We start from the raw sequence: 26,101 nt of genomic DNA on the forward strand, positions 1-26,101 counted from the left end.
CTACAGACGTCTCAGAAAAGGATCTTGGAGCCACAATCTTGTAGGAGTAACAGCTGATGGGAGAAAATTTGAGCACAAATTGAAAAGGTGCTGCTATCACCTTTGGACTGGAGAAGTTTGAACAGGATGCACATGGGAGAGTTGTAAATGTGCAAAGTGAGCACAAACCACTCATGAACATAGCTGTTAAGTTCCTCAATTGACCACCATAGAGGTCCCAGAGAATGCTTATAAAGATGTAGACATGCACTATAACAATTCAGTATTATCTGGACATGGCTGTTTGATTTTTAGGTAGATAGTGGTGAGATTCTTTTCTGTGGAAATTGGAGAGATGAAGCAGTCAGAAAAGACTGGCACTGTCTAACATATGTCCTGAAGTTACAAGAAAAGTATCGTCTAAAGAGTTAGTAGGGACGATAGATCCTGAAATTATAGACTTTTTTTGAGGTAGGGTTCTTACTGAGTGGAAACATGCAGACTTTTCTGTAAGGATTAGGACAGATGACTAGGTGTGCAGTGGAAGAAATGGAAACAGAAGGAATTATTAAATGTGGTTAGGGTCGATAGAATTTTGTTAATCTTGCATTTGATGGCTATAGTGGAGTGACAGTCACCAAGTGGTGACCAGCAGAGGCACATTAGTCTGGATAATGGGATGGGAATCCTTGCATTAACCAGCAGTAAGAGGGATAATTATTATCACTGTCTTGAAGCACTACCCCACTGTAAATGCTTACATAGCAATTTAACAGTTTAAATGTTGACACACAAGCATTGCTAAAAAAAATTGTGACTTATGAATTGTAGATTGGACGGGAACTGCAGTCATTTGCAAGAATTAATTACATATTGATCAATCTTCCTTGGTGTTTATTATGGAAAACCTACAGAATGGTTTAGAGGATTCATTTGAGCAGATTTAGGTGTTGAAATTTTGAGGAAGAATAACAAAAGGGATGGTAGGAAAATAAATAAAAAGGAGAGGAAAGAATGAAAGGGAGACTGTTGGAATTATCCTTTCCCTTTCTGAGCTGCATCCAGCCTCAAAAGTCACCTCATTTACCTCTCCTCTCTAACCACCCACCTCTTCATTCTTTCTATTTCTCTTCTCCCTCTCCTCCTGTTTCCCTTTTCCCCCTCCCTCCACCCACCCCCTCACTTGGTTGTTCTTATTCTCACTCCTCCATGGTATTCCTATTCTCTCCCCACTTTATATAATGATCCCTTTTTACTAGACTTTGGAGAAGAGATTGAACTTCATTTTTCTCTGGAGTTGTTTATGCTGTATGATATTCAGCAGTAAGCCAGGCAGCTGTGCAATTAGATCATGGCTAAATTTGACCTCAAACCCATTCACTATTTTTGATTACCGTCTCTTTATACTGATAGCTCATAAAAATCTATCAGTTTCTATCTTGAAAATTTCAAAATACCCACCATAAATTTTTATTTGGGAATGTTATTCCAGAATTGCATCATCTAATATGTGAGGGAATAAATGTTTCCAAAATGGGTGAGTTCTAATTTTAGTGCTATACCTCTTTGTTCTGTAATTCCCTATCAGAGGTAATGACCTCTGTGTATAACCTATTGAGTCAATTTGTTTAAAATTGGATTTCCCCTGTGCCAAGTAACTTGAAGCTTTAATCCCCAAAATCATTCTGGTGAATCTTTATTGTATCCTTTCCAAGGCCAAAGTACCTATCCCAAATTGTAAAACACAAAGTGAATGTACTCTCAAAGTGAGATATGATCTCTTTGTGAATGAAGCATAGGTTTCTCGTCTTTGTATTCAGTGCCTTATTGACCTTGCAAAGATATTTTGATCTTCGAAAAGATTTCATTGCAGATTTAGAAGAATGTTAACAAGGGTGTAAGGAATTACCATTATAAAGACACTAAATTAGCTGTTTAATTCTATTGTTCTTGTGCGGCATATTTTTTGTACCTGGGCATCCAAATCCCTCATACAAGTTTCATCACATTTGCAGCCAATTCCCACCTTGCCCTCACTTTTGCAATGTTCATCTCTGACTCATCTTCCCTTTCTTGACTTCTCCATTTCATCTCCAGGGTTTGTTGGTCGTGGGGGAAGATAAGTATACATTTCAAGCTCACTGACTCTTACAGCTATCTTAATCACACCTCCTACAATCTGCTTCCCACATGCACTCTATTCCATTTTCCTAATTTCTGTACAGATGCTTCTGAGATTCCTTCTTCCTTAACAATACCTTCTTTTCCACAACAATTGACAGAGCTCTCACCATGTCTATTCCATTTGCTGTACTCTGCTTTCTACCCCTCTCCTTCCATCCAGAGCAAGGATAGGATTTCCCTTGTCCTTGTCTTTCATTCCAGCAACCTCGAAATTCTAAGAATCATCCTTCCATAATTTCCATCATCTTCATTGAGATGCCACCATTAGACACATACTTCCCTTGCCTTTCAGCATTTTAGAGGGACTGTTCCCTCCATGTGTCAGTATTCCTTCTCTGCAGATACACACTGTCCTTGTAGCACCTACCCACCATCCAGGAATCCAAACATTTCTTCCAGGTGAAGAAGCAATTTGTTCACAATTTTCCTCCAATTTAGTCTACTGATTCAGTGTTCATATATGGTATTCTCCACATTGGAGAAAGCAAATGCAGATTGGTTGGCAGCACTTTGGAATACCTCCATTTACTCTGCAAGGGTGATCCTCTCACTTTAATTCCCTATCCCACTTTCAATTGGACCTCTGTCTTTGTCTCCTTGCACTGTTCCAGTGAAGTCTGGCGTAAGCTCAACAATTTCAAATAAGCAGCCTTTTGGGTTTGTGTCTGAACTGGCCAGTTCTGATACAAAAGTTGAGATTGCTAGAGGTGCTCGGCAGACAAGAGGAATCTCTGAAGAGAGAACCATGATGGCATTTCAAGTCAGTGACCTTTCATGAGTGTTGGGCTCATGACCTGGGGCATTAGTTACACTTCTCACTATGTGGATGCTACATAGCTTGCTAAATGTTTCCGGCATTTTCTGTTTTTATTTTAAACTTCCAGCAGTCTCTGGCCAGTCCTGATGTAAGGCATTAACTCAGTTTTTCTCTCACCACAAATGCTAGTTGTCCAGATGGGCTTTTCCCACATTCTCTTTTATTTCAAACTTCCAGATATCTTTGTATTCTAGATCTCATAGTTCCAGCTTTGTTTATTTCTTTTCTCTCCTTTCAGTCCCAATAGAATAGTGGCCATTTACAAACCTCCTTCACCCTCTCTCAGCCAACACCAAATGGTGTTGTTAATTTTCTCTTTGTTTCCATACTGTCATGGACTCTCCCTTTATTCTCTCTACCCCTCTTCTGTTCAACTCAAAATACACTTGATTTCTGAAGTTTCCTGGTTCTTATGAAAGGCCATCAACCTGAAACAGATGTTCCCTGACCTGATGAGTATTTCCAGCATTTTCTGTTTCTTTTTTAGATTTTCAGAATTGTGGAAGTACCCTCACTTCAATGCCTCTAGATGAATTGGTTCCACCTGGCTCTACAATTAGTGATGGAAAGTAAATGCTGGTCATACCAGCAATGGATGCATTTTTCATACAACTAAACTGGGAAACGTGTCCTACTGGTACCATAAATTTGAGAAGGGGGTGACAAATACAGGACTGAGGGTGTTCTATTTGAATGCACACAATATATGAAACAAGGTAGATGAGCTTATAGCGCAGTTAGAAGTTGGCAGGTACGACGTTGTGGGCATCCCAAGTCGTGGCTGAAAGAAGATCACAGCTGGGAGCTAAACATCCAAGGATACACATCCTCTCAAAAAGACAGGCAAGTGGGCAGAGGGGGTGGGGTGGCTCTTGGTAAAAAATGAAATCAAATCTTTAGCAAGAAGTGACATAGGGTCAAAAGATATAGAATCCTTGTGGGTAGAGTTAAGAAACTGCAAGGCATTGAGTGTAAGACTAAAGAAATCATGTTGCAACTATATAAAACTTTGGTTCGGTCACACAGAGTTTTGTGTGCAATTCTGGTCACCCCATAGCAGGAAGGGTGCGGAGGCTTTGGAAAGGTTACAGAAGAAGTTTACCAGGACGTTGCCTGGATTAGAGGGTATGAGCTTTCAGGAGAGGTGGACAAACTTGGGTTGTTTTCTCTGGAGCGTCAGAGGCTGATAGTTCATGAGAGGCATAGATAGGGTCGATAGTCTTTTTTCCAGGGTAGAAATGTCAAATACCAGAGGACATACATTTAAGGTAAGGGGGGAAAGCTTAAAGGAGATGTGTAGGGCAAGTTTTTTTTGCACACAGAGTGGTAGCTGCCTGGAGCAGGATGCCAGGAGTAGTGCTGGACGCAGAAACGATTGTGATGTTTAAGAGGCTTTTAGATAGGTATGTGAATATACAGGGAATTGAGGGATATGTATCACATGCAGGCAGAAGAGACTTAGTTTAATTTGGCATTATGTTTGGCACAGACATTGTGGGCCAAAGGGCCTGTTCCTGTGCTGTACTGTTCTATGTTATATGTTCTAATTCCATCAGTGCTGCCTGATGGAATTAGAACATAGAACAGAACAGTATCCCATTTTCCCAATTTCTGTACAGATGCTTCTGAGATTCCTTCTTCCTTAACAATACCTGTGTTTTTCCAGATTTCTGCCAGCTTTAGGATTTTGCTTCTGTATTATTTTATCCATAATTAGTATGCTCAATACTCCACTACAATTTTTGTTCTTTAATTACCTGAATTATACTTTTTGACTTGTTCTTCATTCTTCAATGGCCTTGTTCTTCCCTGTGCTATATTGAAGCAAGTGTTTCATAGTGTTGCAGAAGTTTTGATAAATTTGTATTTACATTGTTATAGTTGAAATTTATTGGTAAAATAAATTTATAGATCTTGATAGATCATTTTAATCAAAATGAATATAAATCAATTCTGTATCCTCACTAGAAGAAGGAAGGCGCAGTTGTTTAGAAATGTGATTTTAACCATTCATTGAACTGACATTACATAAAGCACTAATGTCGAATTGGGTGACCAGCAAAAAACAAATTCAAAATTGGCCAAAAAGCTGTTTAAAATAGCATTAGGGTGATTGATGCCCTGAATGATGCACTAAAGCAGGACTTGTGCAATTCCTGATGGAAACTGCATAAAAAAAACACTCAATGTTTTCTTTACATTTAATTGTTCTGCAGCATCTGGGCACTGCTGGCAAGGCCAATATTTATTGGCCATCCCAAACTGACCTTGAAATAGTGGTGATGAGCAGTGCCTTGAATTGCCATAGTTATGATAAAGAAGCTATTATACTGCTGTTGCAGAGGGAATTCCAGGATTTAGGTTCAATGACCTGTCAGCTGTCATGAGTTTGCAAAATGAAGCTGTTCAGTGATGTAGGCAATACCTTGATGTCAGATAGGTATTATGGGTCAGGTTGCTATTTGGTGAATGTCCCTTTAAGACATAGACAGTAGAGTGGTAGTGTGTGTGTGGTGTCATCACGACAGCAAGATTACAACGTGTTGACTGTTTTGCTCAGTGAGTCGAGAAGAGAGAGAGAGAGAGAGACACTGACTGCTGGTCTCTGTAACAATGGATGAAGAACAATAGCTGTGTCTGTCACAACAATCCATGTATAGATTTTTGGAGCAATCAAGTGGAGTCCACTTTGTCATTAACCTGTAGTGGAAAACAGCTATTTGTGTAGACGGCCACGTCTCGAATGCCTTCAGGGTGGCAGATACTTCGGAACATCAGAGATTGAGGTGTTGTATGGGTTCTGTCGTGGAACATGTAGATTTCATAATTTCTCTCTACATTCTCTATACATTTTGTCTTCAGTCAACGGTGGTTTTGCAAAAGCCTCTGCTCACGTTTCACCTGATGACTTGCTGAACTGAACTTTGAGAACTATTCCTAGACTTGGGGTTTGGGAATTTGCCACACACACACACTTTGAGTTTAGTTTTGGGGAATATGTTTGATATCTAACGTTTTTACTTTTTGTTTTATTACAAATAGTTATTAATAAAATAGTTTTTAACACTTGTACATAACTCGGTGTGTTTCTATTGTTGCTGGTATGTAACATAGGAACCCTTTATGTTTATTTGATGATCTCCGTAGGCTTTGCTCTTTGACTTTTACGAAGGTTCTAGGTTGCTTTCTGCTCCAATTTAGATGGCTAAAGGTAGAAAGAGGCACTGAGCAAATAGTTATGTCATTACAAGCACATCTGACGTCAGAAAAATGTTGAACACAGTCATGTGGTTTATACCTGGAAGTGTCTGGAGCAGTGTTCTGATTGCTATTTCACCCAGAAATGATTGCAAGGACTACCTTGCTCTGGGTTAGCTTGATTCATGCACTGTCTGACATTTTTTTAAAAAAAAGTCAAATTGATTGAATTTGTTGGCAAATGTGTGCAAAAGAGAGGTGGTGAAGATTGGGAAGAAGCTGGTATTTTGGAGTAGTGTACATCAGGTAATGATAACTGCACAGGCAAACCTTCTGCAATTTTTATATTTTGCATGCAAATAAACAATCTCATACTTAAAATGTATGAATGAGTGTAAAGGATCCAAGCTATTTGTTATTTAGAGCAAAATTGTAAACAACTTTCTAAATAACACCATTCACATTCATGCTATAAATATCCAGTAGTGGAAATCATTTCCCTTGGTGGCATCATACTTTCCAACAGGAACTCTTTTCACTAGGGTGAATTTTTTTTCCAGTAAGCCACCGTAATTGCAAGGCTGTAGATGGTATTGTAGCTAAACATTTACTGAATATGCATGAATGATTTTGTAGGAAACAGACAGCAAAACATACTGAAGTTTGTAAATGTCTTGCAGGGACAATTTTCAGGTTACACTTAAGGGAGGATTTTTTCACAACCTTAAATATTAACCATATATTTGACTCTCGATATGAATAATTTAACATTTCATTTTGGTATTTTTTTTGCTATGTTTTCTTTTTCAATCATGCTGTAGGATACACCAGATACAATACAAGGCACCTGTACTAAAAATATACTACAGTTGGGAAGGGTGGGAATCACCATATACAAAGTATTATTGCTGTGCAGTCGTTTTCATGAGTTGGAGTGGTGTTGCTGCTGATAATTCCTATTCTATTCAAGTGTAGTTCAGAAATTACATTTTGCATTTATATAACCACTCTAAATTTTAAAAATCAGGCAGTCTCCTGTCAAGATGCATTGTGAAACTGAATCTCAGGCACAGTTGCAGATTGGTTGACAAGGGATATTGAGGGTCCAGTCAGGAAAAAGGAGTAGGCATATGTCAGGAGAAGGCAGCTGGGCTCAAGTGATTCCCATGAAGAATATAAGGGATGTAGGAGTACACTTAAGGAAATTAGAAGGTCAAAAAGAGGCCATGAGGTATCCCTGGGGGGAGAGAGTAAGTCTCCTTCAGAATCAATGTGTTATCTAAGTGTGGAGCCATGGGAAATGGGCAAGGTCTTAAATGAATACCTCACTTGTATTTACCATGGAGAAGCACATAGAAGCTACTGAGTTCTGGGAAGGGAACATATCAACATTAAGAAGGAGGAGGTGTTGGAGGTCTTGAAATGCATAAAGGTGAATAAATCCCTGGGGCCTGACCAGCTGTATCCTAGGATGTTAAGGGAAGCAAGAGATCAGATGACTGGGGCAGAGATTTTTGTAACTTTGTTAGCCGCAAGTGAAGTACTGAAGGATAGCTAATGTTGTGCCTTTATTTAAGAAGGGCAGCAGGGATAGGCCAGGGAACTACAAGCTGATGAGCCATACAGCAGTAGTGAGAAAGTTATTGGAAAGGATTCAGAGAGACAGGATTTATTTGCATTTGGAAAGGCAAGGACTGATTAAGGATAGTCAGCATGGTTTTGTGCATGGGGAGTCATGTCTCATGAATTTGAGTTTTTTGTTTGAAGAGGTGACCAAGAGAATTGATGAGAACAGGGCAGTAGACGCTGTCTATTAGCAAGGCCTTTAAGAAGGACCTGCGTAGTAGGCTGGTTCAGAAGATTAGAACATATGACATTCAGTGTGAGCTAGCCAATTGGATACAAAACTGGCTTGGTGGTAGGACACAGATTGTCGTAGTGGAGGGTTGTATTTCAGATTGGAAGGCTGTGACCAGTAGTATCTGGAATAAGCTGCTACAGATGGTGGAGGAGACAGGAACAATAACAATGTTTAGGAGACATCTGGAGAGGTACTTGAATGAGCAAGGCATAGAGGGAATGGAATTCATGCAGGCAAGTGGAGTTACTATAGATAGGCATGATGGTCAGCAGAAACACTGTGGGCTGAAGGGCCTGTTTCCATATTGTACAACTCTGACTGTATTAAATCTGATAAGGATCTGTTGGCTTTGCTGTGTTTTGTGATTGTTTAACAGCGATTTAACATTTCTCATTATTAAAAGGGTGACAGGTGGACCATCAGCTAGAAGTGGACATCGAATGGCTGTTTGTAAGAGACAGATCTTAGTGTTTGGTGGATTCCATGAAAGTACAAGGTAAGTAACACCTTCAGTAATCACTGCTTTAGATTTTAAATTGAAAAATTTGTCAAGGTTTCTTCATAGTTTCTGAATTGACCAGGATTTTTTGTGACTGGTTTCATCATCTTAATCCTGTACCACAGACATAACTGAGTGTACATGTGAAGTGAAAACTAGAAGTGGTGTGTGGCTTCTACCATTTTTGCTGTGCTTCTGCATGCTTCTGACAGAGATTCAAGGTTCTTGGTGCCATCCCGGATGCTCCTCCTCCATTTTGAGCAGTCATGGCATTCCCATGAGTCGAAGAAAGAACACACTTCAGTGAGCAGCCTGATGATGGCAGGGCTTGGCTTTTAAATGTGCACATACACAAGCATTGGCTGCCTACCAGAGCTCATTGACTGAAGTTAGAGTGACCTAGTTTCTGGAGTTTTTTTTTATTTTGGAGTCATAGAGACATGCATCACGAAAACAGGCCCTTCAACCCCAACCCGACTGTGTTCCCCAGCGAGCTGGTTCCATCTGCCCATGTTTGTCCCATAGCCCTCTGAACCTCTCCTAACCATGAACTCATCTAGATGGCTTTTAAGTGTTGCTAATGTGTCTGCCTCAACCACTATATCTGACAGCTCATTCCAAATACACACCACTCTTTGCGTGAAGAAGCTGCCCCTGATGTCCCTTTTACATCTCTCGCCTCTGATCTTAAACCTATGCCCTCTTATTTTTAGCACCCCCTCCCTGGGAAAAAGACTGTGCTTTCATGCTGTCTATGCCCCTCATGATCTTATTTACCTCTATCACATCACCCTCAATCTCCTACATTCCAGTGGATGAAATCCCAGTCTTTGCAACCTCCCCTTGTAACTCAGGCCCCCAAGTCCAGGCAACACCCTGGTGAATCTTTTCTGCACTCTTTCTAGTTTAATAACATCTTTCCTATAACAAGGCAACTAAAACTACACAATGCTCCAACTGCAGCCTCACCAATGTCCTATGTAACTGCGACATAATTTCCCTGTACTCAATGCCTTGATTGATGGAGGCCAGCATGCCAAACGCCTTCACCGCCCTATCTACCTGTGATGCCACTTTCAGTGAATAATGCACTTGCACTCCTGGGTCCCTCTGTTCCATAACACTCCCCAGGGCACTACCATTCCATGTACAAGTCCTACCCTGGTTTGATCTCCCAAAATGCAATACCTCATACTTATCTGGATTGACAGCCATTTGCCAATTCTCAGCTCACATATTTTGCTGATCAAGATCCCCCTGTAATTTTCATAACATTCTACACGGTCTACAACACCACCTGTTTTAGTATCATGTTGAGGCAATATAGGTTGAATGTTTCCCATTTGAAGATTAGCTCCATTCCAGCAGGAAGCTTGTTGTAGGTGAAGCATAATATCACATTGAGAAAGATTGAGAGAAGTGTCAGCGATGACACTCCAGCAACCTTGGTTGATCCCAGTCAGCACTGATATTTGGTCTGTAGTGGATCTTTTGGCTAGAACTTGTATGCCTTGTTCAGTTAATGTAGAATGGAAATATATTTCTGTGTGCCACCAGATATGAGAAGGATTCCCCATGTTCTATCTTAATTAACTCAGCCAAAGGCTTCTGTAAGATAGAAGAAAAGTCCACAAATAGTGTAGATGTTGCTTTCTGCATTTTTTCCCCAGAGCTGAAATGTGGAGGAAGTCATGTCATTGTCCCTTTAGGTAGTCAGAATCCACCCAGTGATTTGGGGAGCAGCTAGTCGGGGAAAATGCTTGCAATAACTTGTAGCAGACAGCAGGGGGACCTCTCTTTTCATTTCCTTTCTTAAAGATGGACGTGGCTGCAGCATCTCTGAGGACCCCTGGCATGTCCTTCTTTTCTCAGACATGGGTGATGTTGCTGTGAATTTGTCCTCTCTGCTGAACTATGGAACCTTAGGGATACTGTCTGTTCCTGAGTCTTGGGGTGGATCCTTATCATCACACACATGATTTGGCCCACTTTCCCAAAATGTTTGAGTTTCTGGTAAGGCATTCTCTTTGCATGTGGCATGTAACACAAAAGAACTGTTAAGTAGTCTAGAATGGGCTTAGTCTTTATTTTTTCTTATGGAAATTCTTTAAACCTCCCATGGAGGAAACGCCATATGATTCCTGCCTATGTAGTATAAAAATTGAAAGGTGAAAAAGCTTCCAGCTGATCAGATTTATGCTGTGTATATTTGCCTTATTATAGATCACTTTGGGGAAAATGTACCAGGGAAAGTTCTTCATATAAGGATAGATGATTTAGTAATCTACTAATAATTTATTTAGTGTGATGATATCGCTTCCTGAGGAGAAGCTTACCTCAACTGTCTTTAATTGCATATGTCCCCTTAAGAGAAAACATATCTGGCACTTTATTGTTTCTGTCCTGATCATATGATGTGTTTAATTTGTGCACAATGGAGTTTAAAAAATAATGTTATTTTCTAAGAATTTGTTTAACACAGTATAGCAGCACTTGTATTTTGGGTTGATTATGCATGGGTAAATGTCTTCTTTTTTCAACAAAATATGACTATGGCTTTCACTTCCACCTCCCTTTTGGAGGTGGAAACTTTAGTAATTTGTATGCTTAATGATTGTCTTAATGTCACACAATGATTCTTAGTAAAGTTTAGGATTGTCACAGAATTTTTTGTCTTCTAAACCAAGTAGCTGAAGACGTTATCATGTTTTCATGGTCCGTAAGTTAAGTCTTAAGGTAGCGTCAATGTATAATGTGCCAGTTCCTTTAATTGAGAAGAGTGGTTAAAAATAAACAGAATCCATACCTTCTTTCATCCTAATATTACAAATGTGTTAATGTAGGATTAGAGTAAATTGGTTGATAATCAGTGAGGCGAAGGGCCCATTTCTTTGCTGCATCTCTCTATTCCACTGAATATTCATACTGGGTGAGATGGGAGGAGGCTAGTGTGAAGCAGAAACACTGGAAGGCACCAGATGGGCTGAATGGCCTCTCTTTCTACTGTTCATTGTGTGCATTGCAGAGACAGAGGAAGGGCCTTAGATAAAGTCAAATGCTTGGATGAAAGGGAGATATTTGTATATCTGTTTTTAAATCCCAAAATACTTTAAAATTTGAATTCCAAATTTGGGATAATTCAACAAAACTGAAAACAGATGAAAATTTTGTATATTCCAATTGTATCTAGATAATTGAGAGGTATAGGAGTTATTAATATTGTGTAGAATGAATCAAATTGCTCAATAATCTACAATTATGTTAACATAGGTATAGTTGATTCATTGTCATTAGCAAGTGTGAAATCACTGAAGTTATGAAACAATTTGTTTCACAAAAGTATGGCAGAATTCTACTTTTATTCGAATTAAATTGAATGGGTTATATAGTAATTGGTATATAATTTGAGTTAGTTCATGAGTCTGCGTGTTACTGTCGGTTCATTGAACCACGTTTCAGTTTTGACTTTTATGCGAATAATTTGGAATTTTTTTTTTCTATTTATGTTGCCATTGGCTGTTTTCACTTTCATTGTTATTGTCTAATCATTTACAAAGCTTTTTCTTTTCACATTCCATTTTACTGCAATATAATTACAAATGTGGTGTAATACTTTATAATAAAATGGTTAACTGCTCACTATTTAGGCAGAAAGGCCTTAATAATTTTTTTTTGTTTCAGGGATTTTGTATATTATAATGATGTTTATTCCTTTAACCTGGATACATTTACATGGACAAAGTTGTTTCCATCTGGAACTGGTCCATGCCCTCGTTCAGGCTGTCAAATGGCTTCCACGCTTGATGGCAACGTAGTAATTTATGGAGGTTATTCAAAGCAGGTAATTTATTCAGTTTTGAGTCTCATCCATTTGTTCAATTTTGCATAAAAATAGTACAAAGGATGTCAACACAACTGCCTGAAGAATTTATTGACGATTTGGATTTGTTGTTCTTAGAATTAGGTAATAAATGCTGCTTATGTTGTTGTTGGGACTCAGGGCATCTTAAATGAACAAATTTTACAGTTGTCACATTTTTGATATTTTCAACAACATTTTAGAATGGATTGGTAGGTAAAAAAGTGTGTTGGGAGATAACTGACATCATTGGGTAAGGAAAGTGTCATAAGCTTGGGGACAGTGGCATTAGGATAGGGGTTGATGTATCCTGGTTGGAATGTCTGCGCTTCTGTTATTGGGGATTTGTAATTTGACTGTTTGATGACACTTGAATAATGGCATTATTTGTGTAACACTCCTGCTGGGCTCTCAATTTGGTTAAAGCATTGACTCCCATGTGCTACAGAGAGAAAATAACAGCAAATCAGAAATTTGCTAATTATTTGTCTGTCAATGTCCCTTTGAAGTCAATGCTCACAGTTTACTGTTTACTTCTAAGTTTTGTGTTGTTGGCAAATTTTGAAATTCTTCCCTCTGAATTCAAAAAAAGTAGTGCTCTTGGCACAAATTCCTTGGGAACATTGTCTTTCACCTTTCAGTCTGCTTAAATATCTGTTCATTGCAAAATTCCCTACTATCTACGCCTCATAATTTTGTATACTTCAATCAACTTCCATTCTTAGCCCAGCCCCACCCCAGCCTTCTCCTCTCCAAGGAAAACAAACCAGTCAATACAATCTCTTCTATACAATCTCATAAGTGAAACCCTCTATCCCAGGCAAACTTCTGGTAAATCTCCTCTGCAACCTCCAGTACAATAATATCCTCCTATAGGGAGCAGTTCTGGTTGCTACACAGTACTGCAGCCGTGGCCTAACCAAGTTTTATAAAGTTGTACCATAACCTCACTGCTCTTAAAATCTGTGTCCTAGCTAAGGAAGGCAAGTATCCCGAATACTGCCTGAAACACCTTACCAACCTGCACTACCACCTTCGAGGGTCCTTGTACAACAAGGTCCTTCTGTTACCCTATATTCTCTAGGGCCCTACCATTTACTGTGTATGTTGCAACTTTATTAATCTTCCCTGAAAGCATCACCTCACACTTATCAGGATTAAATTCCATCTGCCATTACTTTGCCTATCTTACCATTTTATCAGTATTGTCCTAAAGTCCACGACTCCCTTCCTCAGTATCTACATTTTCATGTACGTGTATTGTCAGTGAGCGAAGTTTTAGAGGAAACATTTATTTATTGGATAAAATACATTCACTTCATTATTCCCAATCTTGCACAAGGCTCAAACTGGGTCATTCAAGTTTCCTTAAAAAAAACTTAAATTACAGCACGGTAACAGGCTCTTCCGGCCCAACAAGTCTGCACTGCCCATTTAAACCCATGTTAACCAGGCGCAACTTGGACAAGTAACTGTATTGCTGCTTGTACACGCAATAGCCAAAATATTCCAGTGGTAGAGGGAATGAAAGTTTTAGACTCAAGAATGGAGTTCTAATCAAGTGTGCTGCTTTGTTCTGAATGGTGTCAAACTTCCTGACCTATTGTGGGAGCTGCAGTCATCCAGACAAAGGAGGACGCTTCTCTTACAGAATCATGGAATCATTAACAACATAGAAGGAAGCTGTTTGCGTCTTTATGCCATAGGTACTGACCCTCTAATAAAAGCAGTTCAGCTGGTGCAACTCAGCTGCCCTTTCCCCGTAGCCTTGCAAATTCTTTGCTCTCTAATGCTTACCTAGCTCTATTTTGAATATTACAATTGACTGTGCCTTGACTACTCTCCCAACTAGTCTCCCAGACCCTAAGTACTCTGTGTGTGTGTGTGTGTGTGTGTGTGTGTGTGGGTGTGGGGGATGGGGGGATGGGGGAAGGAGGGTTGATGGGAAGGAAAAGTTTCCCCATGGCACTTTTGGTTCTTTTGCCAATCAATTTCATTCCATGTTCCCTAGTTCTTGACCCCTTTTGCCAGTAAGATAGTTTCTTTCTAACTACTCTGTTGATACTTTTCATTATTTAAATATCTCTTTCGAGCAGTTCGTTTCCAGAGAGAACAAACCCACCCTTTACAATGTATCCACATAACTAAAGTCCTTCATTTTGGTAAATCTCATCCATACCTTCTGCAAGATTTTTGCACCTTTTCTGAAGTGTGGTACCCAGAACTGAACATGATACTCCAGATATAGTTATGTTACTGTTTATGAAGTCTAGGATCTTGTGTGCCTTTTGTTTACAAACCAGTTTTACTAAACTGCCTTGCCACTTTCAATGAGCCCTTCACATCTATCCTAAAGTATCTCCGTTCTTTTAGACTTGTACCCTTGTTTATATTGGCCATTTTTCAATTTTCCTACTAAAATGTAACACTTCACATATCTCAGCATTAAATTTCAACTGCCACCCATCTCCCCATTTCACCACCCTATCCATGTCCCTTGAGGTCTATTCCTCGCCATTCATTATGCCTCCACATTTTGTGACAAATGCAGATTTAGGAATTGTGCCCTGTACGTGCAAGTCTAAGTCATTGATACATGTTAAGAGAAACAATGGTCCTAGTATCATCCTCTGGAGAACTTGTAATTTCCTCCAATCCAAAACAACTTTACGCTGCTGTTGTTTTCCCTCAACCAATTTTCCATCCATCCATGGTTTATTCCAAGGCCTCCGATCTTAATGACAAGACTATTACGTGGCACTGTATTTTGGATTCCATCTGTACCACATCATTTGTTTTTACCCCTTATTGATCACCTGTCACCTTTAACTGGGTTAGACATAATTTGCCTTTTAATAAATCCACATTGACCTTCTAATAAGATCACATAAGAAATAGGTTTAGGCCTATTGAGCCTGCTTCATTATTCATCATGATCATGGCTAATCTTCTACCCCAGCACCATTTACCAGCACCATCCCCATATCTTGATTTATTTAATGTCCAGAAATTTATTAATCACTGTTTTGAATGAACTCATTGACAAATCTGCCACTGTCCTCCAGTTAAAGAATTCCATAGGTTACATCACTGTTTCTCCTCGTCTCAGTCCTGAATGGCCAGTACCTTATTTGGGAACTGCTCCCTGGTTCTTGACTCTTAAGCCAGGAGAAATACACACAACATTTGTAACAAGATGGGTGAATTAATGCCACAAATAAAAATAAATTAGTATAATCTGGTTGCTAAGTGATCAAGGTTGGGAGTTAAATATCCCAGGATATTTTCAGAATAGATGGGCAAAATGGAAGGTGGATAGCCTTGGTATGGGATAAAGACAGTAGCAAGGAAGGATCATGGCTTAGAAAATCAATAAGTAGAATCAGTTTGGATGATCTGTGTACAAGTTCCCAAAGAATAATTGTCATGTAAGACAAAATTTAAATGAGAAAGCTAAAAGTGCATCTATTGTGCAGTAATTGGGGGGTGGTAGTTTGATCTGGGCAAGGATTGGGCAAACCAAATTTGAAGTAACAGTATGGATGATGGATTTGTGGAGTGTTTAAGGAATGGTTTCCCAGAACAGTATGTTGAGGAATCAATGAGGGAACGGGCTCTTCTAGATCTAGTACTGTGGAATGAGAAAGGGTTAATTGATCTGTGTAGTTAAAGAACCTGTAGGGAACAGTTGTTACAGAATGATAGAATTCTATATAAAAATTGAGAATGAAGTAGTTGAATTTGAAATACGGCTCTTAACTCTGAATAAAGCATACTTTGAAGGCAGGAGACAAGGTTGTGGTAGATTGGGATATTCTGTTAAAAGATATGACCATAAACAAGCAATGGCTAACATGTAAAAGGCTTATACATGGTTTATAAATCCTTCTTAAGGCTAATAAACACAACAGGAAAAGTGGTACAGCTGTGGCCATCAAACAGACTTAATGATGATATTAGATCAACGGAAAGGTATAGTTTTGAAAAAATGCAGTGAGCTTGACAATTGGTAAAATTTATGAATTCAATACAGAGCCAAGACAACGATAAAGGTATGAGAATATTGTACTAGGAAAATGTATAAATAGACTGTAAAAGTTTCTGTAAGTTTGTAAAAAGGAAAAGGTTAGCTCAAGTTAAAGTGGGCCCCTTGCAGACTAAGATGGGAGAAATTATACTGGGGAATAAAGAAATGGCAGAGAAATAAAACAGATGCTTTGTCAGTCTTCACAGTAAAAGACACAGAAATTGCCCATAAATAGTGAAAAATATATAGGTCTAGGGTGAATGAAGAGCTCAAAGAAATTAGGAAAAAAATCCATTTTGGAGAAATTAATGGGAACAAACCAATAAATTCTCAGTATCTGATTACCTGCGCCTTTGTGTTTTTAAGGGGTTGGCTGATGAGGTACTAATTGTCATCTTTCAAAATTGCATAGATTTTAGAATGGTTCCCATAGATTAGAAGGCAGCAAATTTAGTCCCATTATTTAAGAAAAGGGAAAGGAAATGGGGCGTTATGAACCAGTTAGTTTCTCATTAGTTGAAGGGCAATTGCTGGATTCTATTATTAAGCACGTGGTAATGGGGAACTTGGAAAATAATGAGGACTGGGTAAAGTCAACATGGATTTATAAAAGGGAAATCATGTTTGATAAATCTGTGGAATTCTTTGAGGTTGTAGCTAGCAGAATAGATAATGACGAACTTGTTGATGTGGTGCATCTGGACTTCCAGAAGGCTTTTGATAAGATGTCTCAAAGAATACTTAACAAAATTAGAGCTTAGAGTATTGGATAATATACTGGCATGGATTGAAAATTGGTTCACAGACAGAAAATGGAACGATTTAGGTAAGAGGATCAAGTGTAACATACCCAAGTTGTTGATGATACAAAGACCGGTGCAAGTGTGGTCTGAAGGGAAGATGTTGAGAGGTTTTGTGTAGGATACAAACTGATTAAATGGATGGGCAAGGATATGGCAGTTGAAATAAAATGAGAGGTCTTGCACTTCTCAGAGGGTGATGAATCTGGAATTCCCTACCCCAGACGAGATCATTGGAGGTATTTAAAGTTCTGAAAGATTAGGCAATTAATCACTGTGGGGAACTGACATAAAAGGAGATGAAGCCTGTGCAGATCAACCATGATCATATTGAATGGTGGGGCAGGTTTCAGGGGGCAAGGGGCCTACTCCTGGTCCTGTTTTCTTATGTTCTTGTGTTCATCCACTTAGGAAAAAATATAGAAAGATGGGGCATCCACTTAGATAGAAAAAAATAGAAAGATGGGGTATATTTTAAATGGTGAGAGATTAAAAGGTGTTGGTGTTCAAAGGTCCTGGGATATTAATTTGATAAACACTGGGATATTAATTTGATAAGCACTGTCTCCTGCTCATTTTTTTTAAGAAGGGCAGTGCCATTGAAGATTACAACATATGTACACTTCACACCACCCCTTCCCCATCTCCAATTGTTTTCTCTCTCCCTCTGTTTTATCCTTCCTTTCAAGCTTCCTTCTATGGTAGCTTGTGTGCCTGCCATAGAAAGAGCACTTTAACAGTACTGATGTGCTTCCCACTGGACATTGTAGAGAGGTTACAGCTGAGAGCTCAGCAAGAAGCTTCTGTTTCTAAAAGGGAGAAAATCATGATAGCAATTTCTTTGCACCAAACCTTAATTAACTATAAAGCACAGGGCATGGATTTTTTGTAGACAACAAATAAAACCAAGCCTCTACTCAATACATTCCCCAAGTAAACATACACACATAACCAATAGTGTTTGAAAAGCACTAATACTCATTGGTAAACACATTACAACTTTTAAACAACTTTCTTTACAACTGTGTAAAGAAAGACCACTCCAATAAAACAGTGCACAGCAGGGAACAACTTGATTCAAGTGGTCTGCAGACTGATCACAGCATTTATACACACAATGACTGGTTCCTCAATGTGTGCATATATTTGAAAGAGTTCATTTGGGCCTTTGGGGAAAGTTTGCACATACTCAGATCCACAGATAGTAAACCAGCAGAAAACTGGGACTGAGCAGACACACAATTATGATTGCATCCTTTTTTAGGTGACGAACCAATTTATTATTGCAGCATCCATTTAACTCACCAGAAATGGGTGACATTCAATTTCCAGGCACAGTGACTTCATCATCCAAATCTCCAGAGAATTCTTTCACTCAATTTCTTCTCTCTGCTTCTGTCACAAGTGGCTGCATAAGCAAGGAGATAAATGAGAAACACTAATAAGTAGGGTTAGTCTAAATGTAAATTTTAGAAATTGTGATGTCGTTGTTGGTTGGCTGTTATGGCCTTTTTGTAAGTTATGTCATTTGTGTACTATAAGTTGAGCATAAGTTACTTTTCATTTGTTCATATAAGGTTATGAATGTGTGATTTTTCTATTTAGTTTGTCTTCTATCAGTACATAGAATGAAAGTATTTTTCCATATGATGTATGGTCTTCCCACAACCATCTCAGCCACTTGTAACTAGATTCTACTTGTGTGCAACTTTGTCTGTTACCTTCACACTTAACCAATGTTGATAATCAAATTGATAATCCAATTCGACTTGTTTACATAATTTAATGATTTATGTACAATTCCTTCTCAATGCAGTTTCTTAATCAGAAATGGCAAGGAATTCTAGTAATTGTAGATATTACCTCTATGCTTTAATTACTATAATTCCTTGCCATGACCATTCAGTTGATTGGACTGGCAATCAGTTCAGCAACTGGCAGCCAAGATGGGTAAGTGCTGAGGTGGTTGATGGTGAGTGAAAGGTGAGGGCAGCAATTAGGATGAAGCAAAAATAAGTGCCAAACTGAAAACAGTTGATCACATTTACTTGAGCTACAACGTGGTGGTAAGAATTTCTGTAATTTAATTTTGGTAGTTTACTTTTTGAAATATTTTTTATAACATTTGTACCTCAAAAGGTTTGCATCATATGAGTGAACGTGGAGAAACAAGTGGGATTAATACAAGTCTGTGGAGCTTGACAGGCTTGTGTGTGATTACTCTTTAGGGTAAAGAAGAAAGGTTACTAAGATGGGTTAATGTTATTTTGTATTGAGGTAGGGGTTAGGATGATTAACATTTGTGTTCTGAGACTGCCTGCAAAATGTAGTAATGTGCATAGTTGAAGATGTATACTTACCCTACTCCAAACTAGATAGGTCCATTAGCAGGGACATGAGCATTAGCTTGAACGAAACATTGGAGTAGATTAGCAAGGGGTCTGCACAGGTGGATAAAGTGCTCAAAAGGGGCTTATCAAGTTAATGTCAACTGGAGAAGGGATATCTTTCAATAATGAGGAGACTGATAAACAATGTACAATGTACCAAAGACCCCTGTAAGATTTAGAAAGAAAGCTTAGGAAGCATGCCCATTTTCTAAAGGAACTGTAGCATCTGATTATAGCTATAGTATTTTAATATTTCTTGCTGCAGGCTACAATAAGCTATTTAATCGTTACACCTTTTACTTTGGACCTATTTGGTTGACCTTTCAGGATAGTAAAGCAAACAGGTTCTGTATCTTGTATGCCAATAACAGTATTCTTTTAAGGATTAATTCATTTTTTTCTGGGAACGTTTCCTTTCTGCTGTGACTGTAAAACACAGCAGACATTTATGATTTGGTATTGTTCCCATGTGTACTGTTATCTGATAGCTAATTAATTTTAAAACATCTGAATATTGACTTGCTGTAGTCTTAAAATGGACTTGATGTGTACTTTATTGTATATTTTAATCCTTTTGTCTACAAATATTAAATTGGTGCATCAATAACCAATACATTGAGCAAAATGATCTTCAAAACAAAATTACAACATCATCTGTTTAGTTGCAATGTGTTGTCAGATTAATACTTCAGATTATTATAAAACTTGGATACTCAGTAATAAAAACTACACACGTCATAAAATAAATTGCTCAGAAATTATACAGAAATAGTTTGTAAAGTGTTTGTTCCAAAGCATGTCTCTTTAATTTTAACTAATTTGAACTTGTCTTTTCAGCAATTTGATGTTCTTAAATACATTAGTATGATTTGACAATGGACATGATACCTAACTTTTCTGCATAATTATTAATGTGATGCTTTAGTGGCTTAAAAATTCATAGCTTGTCATAAGACATAGGAGCAGAATTAGGCCGTTTGGCCCATCAAGTCTGCTCCGCCATTCGATCATGGCTGATTTACTTTTCTCTCTCAACCTCATTCTCCTGCCTTCTCCCAGTAACATTTGGCACCCTTACGAATCAAGACTCTATCAACCTCTGCTTTAAATATACCCAATGACTTGGCCTCCACAGTGTCTGTGGCAATGAATTCCACGGATTCACCACCCTCTGACTAAAGAAATTCCTCCTCATCCCTGTTCTACAGAGACTTCCTTCTATTCTGAGGCTGTGCCCTCTGGACCTAGACTCACCCACTACTGGAAACATCCTCTCCACAACCCCTCTATCCAGGCCTTTCGATATTCGGTAGGTTTCAATGTCATACCCACTCATCTTTCTAATCTCCAGTGAGTACAGGCCCAGAGCCAGCAAATGCTGCTTGCATGTTAACCCTTTCATATCGGAATCATTCTCGTAAACCTCCTCTGGACCATCTCCAACGCAAGGACAACCTTCCTTAGATATGAGGCCCAAAATTGCTCACGATACCCCAAATGTGGTCTGACCAAGGCCTTATAAAGCCTCAGCATTACATCTTTGCTGTTATATTCTAGTCCTCTCAAAATGAATGCTAACAATGCATTTGTATTCCTTATTGCCAACTCAAGCTGTAAGTTGACCTTTAGGGAATCCTGCACTTGGACTCCCAAGTGCCTTTGCACCTCTGATTTCTGAATTTGCTCCCTGTTTAGAAAATAGTCTACGCCTTTATTCATTCTACCAAAGTGCACGACCGTACATTTCCCTACATTGTATTCCATCTGCCACTTCTTTGCCCATTCTCCCAACTTGTCCAAGTCCTTCTGCAGATTCCCTGCTTCCACAAGACTATCTGCCCCTCCACCTATCTTTGTATCATCCGCAAACTTGGCCTCAAAGCCATCAATTCCATCATCCAGATCATTAACATATAATGTGAAAAGTAGCGGACCCATCACCGATCCCTGCAGAACCCCACTAGTCACCGGCAGTCAACCAGAAAAGCCCCCCTTTATTCCCACTCTTTGCCTTCTGCCAATCTTCTATCCATGCTAGTACCTTTCTTGTAATACATTGGACTCCTATCTTGTTTAGCAGCCTCATGTGCAGCACCTTGTCAAAGGCTTTCTGAAAATCCAAGTAAACAACATCCACTGACTCTCCTTTGTCTATCGTCCCTGTTATTTCCTCAAAGCATTCCAACAGATTTGTCAGGCAAGGTTTCCCCTCAAGGAAACCATGCTGACTTCAGCCTATTTTATCATGTGCTACCAAGTACACTGAAACCTTATCTTTAATAATGGATTCTAACACCTAACCGACCACTGAAGTCAGGCTAACTGGCCAATAATTTCCAGTCTTTTGCCTCCCTCCCTTCTTAATGAGTGGAGTGACATTTGTGATTTTCCAGTCCTCCAGAACCATTCCTGAATCTAATGATTCTTGAAAGATCACAACTAATGCCTCCACAGTTTCTTCAGCTACCTCTTTCAGAATCCTGGGGTGTAGTCCATCCTGTCCAGGTGACTTATCTACCTTCAGACCTTTCAGTTTCCCAAGCACCTTCTCCTTAGTAACAGCAACTACACTCACTTCTGCCCCCAACTCTCGAAATCCTGACATGTTGCTGATGTCTTCCACAGTGAAGACTGATGCAAAATAACTATTCAGGTCATCTGCCATTTCTTTGTTCCCCATTACTACCCCTCCAGCGCCATGCTTTTTTAGCTGCCTTCTGTTGGTTTTTTTTTAAAGCTTCCCAATCCTCTTGCTTCCCACTAATTTTTGCAATATTGTAAACCCTCTCTTTTGCTTTTATGCTGTCTTTGACTTCCTTTGTCAGCCAAGGTTGCCTCATCCACCCTTTTAGAATGCTGCTGCTTCTTTGGGATGAACTGTGATCCTGCATCTTCTGATTACTCCCAGAAACTCCTGCCATTGCTGCTCTACCATCATCCCTGCTAGGGTCCCCTTCCAATCAACTTTGGCCAGCTCCTCTCTCGTGCCTCTGTCATGCAGATAAGGTATCTTTATTAGTCACATGTACATCGAAACACATAGTGAAATACATCTTTTGCATAGTGTTCTGGGTGCAGCCCGCAAGTGTCACAACGCTTCCAGAGCCAACATAGCATGCCCACAACTTCCTAACCCATGCATCTTTGGAATGTGGGAGGAAATCGGAGCACCCGGAGGAAACCCACACAGACGCTGGGAGAACGTACAAACTCCTTAAGAGGCCGGAATTGAACCCAGGTCGCTGGCGCTGTAATAGTGTTACGCTAACTTCTACACTACTGTGTCTGCTCTCATCTGTCTCCAGTCAGCTGTTTATAGATAATATTATTTTCCTCTTACAAAGTTCATTTCAGCTCAATATGGCTTTCTTGATTCCTTTTTGCCATTGTTTAGATCCCTTGGCAATCTATTCTCATGTTTTTTCCAGCTAGAGCCTCTCCTGAATGGTCCCATGTATTTTCTCTCTCCAAACCAGATATCCCAAGCTGTGCACACCACTTCATAGTGTTGGCCCTCCCAGAGAAACAGTACTAATGATTAAATTTCTTTTTCAAGGCACATCGATCTATGTGAAAATAACTTTGGACCCATTATAAATACTGGTAGGAAGCTTAACCCATCCTTCAGACCCATTGTGAAATAAGCTCCCTACAGATTGTACTATGTCTGGCAAAACAACTAAATCAGTTGTCTTGTAAGGAATTTTTCAAGGCTGTCGGTGAAAATAAGTAAAACTATTTTCAACTTGCTGAAATGTGTAGCTGTGGGTGCAGGAGATTTCGGGCTCCTCGTTAAAACTGCAGATTTTAGTTTCCACCATGCATTTTTATCAAAGTTTCCTCCTCTTGAAACATGGGGTACTTGAAAGGTTTGTGCAACTAGGTAAAAAAATTAGGTGGTATACCTAGAGCTGTTTATGTGGGTGGTGTATTATCAGTCTCAGAGACATTTTGAGAGAGAACTTGATAAATTCTGAGGGGAAAGGAAGTAAGTTATTGATTACAGGTTGCCAGTTGGATCCATTTACATTGAATTTTGGGCAGTCTATCTTTTGGTGCCTGCCCATGCTAGAAATTCAGTGCATTTGTGTAAGATTCTCCTGTTTTGCCTTCTACTTTCTCACACTTTATAATCTCCTTTCAAATTTCTACTTCCTTCACCTGTTTCCTACACTTCACTTCCTGTGTATACTTATTTTCCTTTATGTCAAATATTTTCCCCCTTTCCTCTTCCAGTTCTCTCCTCTCTTTCCCCCACTGTCATTTTCTTTGTCCCTGTAGTGATTCAAGACTCACTTTTCCCATTTCTCATGCCTTTGACTTAACTGTGGCTTATCTCCATATCACTCTTCTCAGTCATTGTCCTCTTCCCTGCTTCAATCACATCTTTTACCCTGTTCTGACTCTAATTCCAGTCTCTCACTCCCCATCCCTGCACATGTACATCATATTCATATTGGCAAAGCCCTGTTCTACAACCTCAAGGTACTAGAAATAACCAATGCCATCTTTGCAGAATCATCTCAAATCACTGGAGGAATAAGCAAACCGATTTCACTATCCCAGGCTGATGTCTCCAGGTTTAAGGCCCTAGTTTCACTCAATAGGTCAGGTCACAGTGTTTGCATGCCCCAAACAGACTCCTGAAAGAGGCACGCTATTCTGAGCTCTGTCAAGGGAAGAGAATAGCAGGCAGACAGAGGAGAAGATTCAAGGATGTTCTTAAAACTTCCTTGAAAGTATCCCTGGTGATTCCTGGGGTTTCCTGGCCCACATCCACTCAAAGTGGAGATGTAGCATTTCAGGTAAATGAGGACCTTAAGACCATGTGTTGGAAGCACACAGCAGCCCAGCGTAAATGACAGAAGGAGAAAACCACCTCTCAAACTACCCTCCTGCCTGGCTTATCACGTACTTTCTACCACATCTATGGAAGAGTCAGTAGTTCACACACTGGTCTCACCAGTCACCTCAGACCAACAAAACCAGAGAGGAACAAGTCATTCTTGGTCTTGAGGAACTGCTTAACAATGACTTGAACTGGGGAGGAGATAACATTTGCATTTTTCCATTACAAGTTAGAAATAATGTTTATGTTCCCCTGTAATTAAATTATTTACAAATTAAATGTGCATACAAATCCAGTCAATAAACATGATAGTAATTTCTGAGGCATTGTGATAGGCCAGAATTGAAGAAAATGTGTCTATTGTAAGCTAAGATGTGTTACTCTTATCAGTATTCAGTGAATGGTTGGAAAAATCACATTTTAATCGCAAAAAAAGCAAAATGTGCTTGGCATTTTCAATTTAATGTTTGGTTGCTGAGAAATTGAGAATGCGTGTGTATGAATCTCTGTGTGTGTGCTTGTGAGTTTCACCTTGCAAGAGTCTAAAAGAGGCACATTTGCAAATTGTTGATAGTTGATTGGCTAATTAACAGCAGCGAATAAAAGGAACGTAGGTATAAGCAGAGTGGCCATTGAGGGAGCGACCATTGTTGGAGTGGGCCAGGGTTCGAGTGGAGCACTTGAGGCTTTGGTTCAAGAGGCTTCAGCAAGAGGAGGCGGAGGCTAAGGTAAGTCTCTTTTTTTCTTTCTTTCTTTGCTCTTTCCTTTAGTGCCAGGCTAGAGTAGTTAGAATGGTCAGTGGTATGTTCATCTTGTGAAATGTGGGCATTCTGGGAGACCTCCAACTCTTCCTGATAGCTACATCTGCACAAGGTGCATTCAGCTGTAGCTCCTTGCAAACTGTGTTAGGGAACTGGAGATGCATCTGGATGATCTTTGGCTCCTACGGGAGAATGAGGAGTTCATAGATAAGAGATGCAGGGAGGCAGTCACTCCTAAGCTGCAGGAGGCAGGTAGCTGGATGACTCTCATTAGAAGGAAGGAGAATAGGCAGGTGGTGCAGAGTACCTCTATGGCTGTTCCCCTGATTAACAGGTATACCGCTTTGGATACTGTAAGTGGGGATGACCTACCAGGGTAAAGCCACAGTGACCAGGTCTCTGGCAAGGAACCTGGTTGTGTGGCGCAGAAAGGAAGTGGGGAGAAGAGGAGAGTGGTAGTGATAGGGGATTTTATAGGAAAGGGAGCAGACAGGAGATTCTGTGAACGTGGAAGAGACTCCCAGATGGTATGTTGCCCTCCAAGTGCCAGGGTCAGGGATGTCTCGGATTGGATCCGCAGCATTTTGAAGGGGAAGGGCAAACAGCCAGAAGTCATGGTATGTATTGGTACCAATGACATACAGTAGGTAGGAAAAGAGATGAGGTTCTGAAGAGGGAATATAGGGAGCGAGGTAGAAAGCTGAAAAACAGAACCTCAAGGGTAGTAATATCTGGATTGCTGACTGTGTCATGGGACAGGGTTTCAGATTCGTGGATCATTGGGATCTCTTCTGGGGAAGGTACAACCTGCACAAAAGGGACAGGTTACACTTGAACTGGAGGGGGACCAATATTCTTGTGGGCAGGTTTGATAGAT

At 39.6% G+C, this 26,101-nt stretch overlaps 1 protein-coding gene across 2 annotated transcripts in view; it reads left to right on the forward strand.

The window, feature by feature from the left end:
• The window catches only part of klhdc4 (kelch domain containing 4), a 77,353-nt gene that overhangs the window by 29,999 nt on the left and 21,253 nt on the right, over positions 1-26,101 (forward strand). For both annotated transcript variants that reach the window (XM_052028239.1, XM_052028240.1), the window contains exons 6-7: positions 8,443-8,535; positions 12,220-12,379. In XM_052028239.1, the coding sequence (XP_051884199.1) occupies positions 8,443-8,535; positions 12,220-12,379 (253 nt within the window). The remainder of the gene's footprint in view (positions 1-8,442; positions 8,536-12,219; positions 12,380-26,101) is intronic.

Source organism: Pristis pectinata, chromosome 13, assembly GCF_009764475.1.
Source record: "Pristis pectinata isolate sPriPec2 chromosome 13, sPriPec2.1.pri, whole genome shotgun sequence".
NCBI lineage: Eukaryota > Metazoa > Chordata > Chondrichthyes > Rhinopristiformes > Pristidae > Pristis > Pristis pectinata.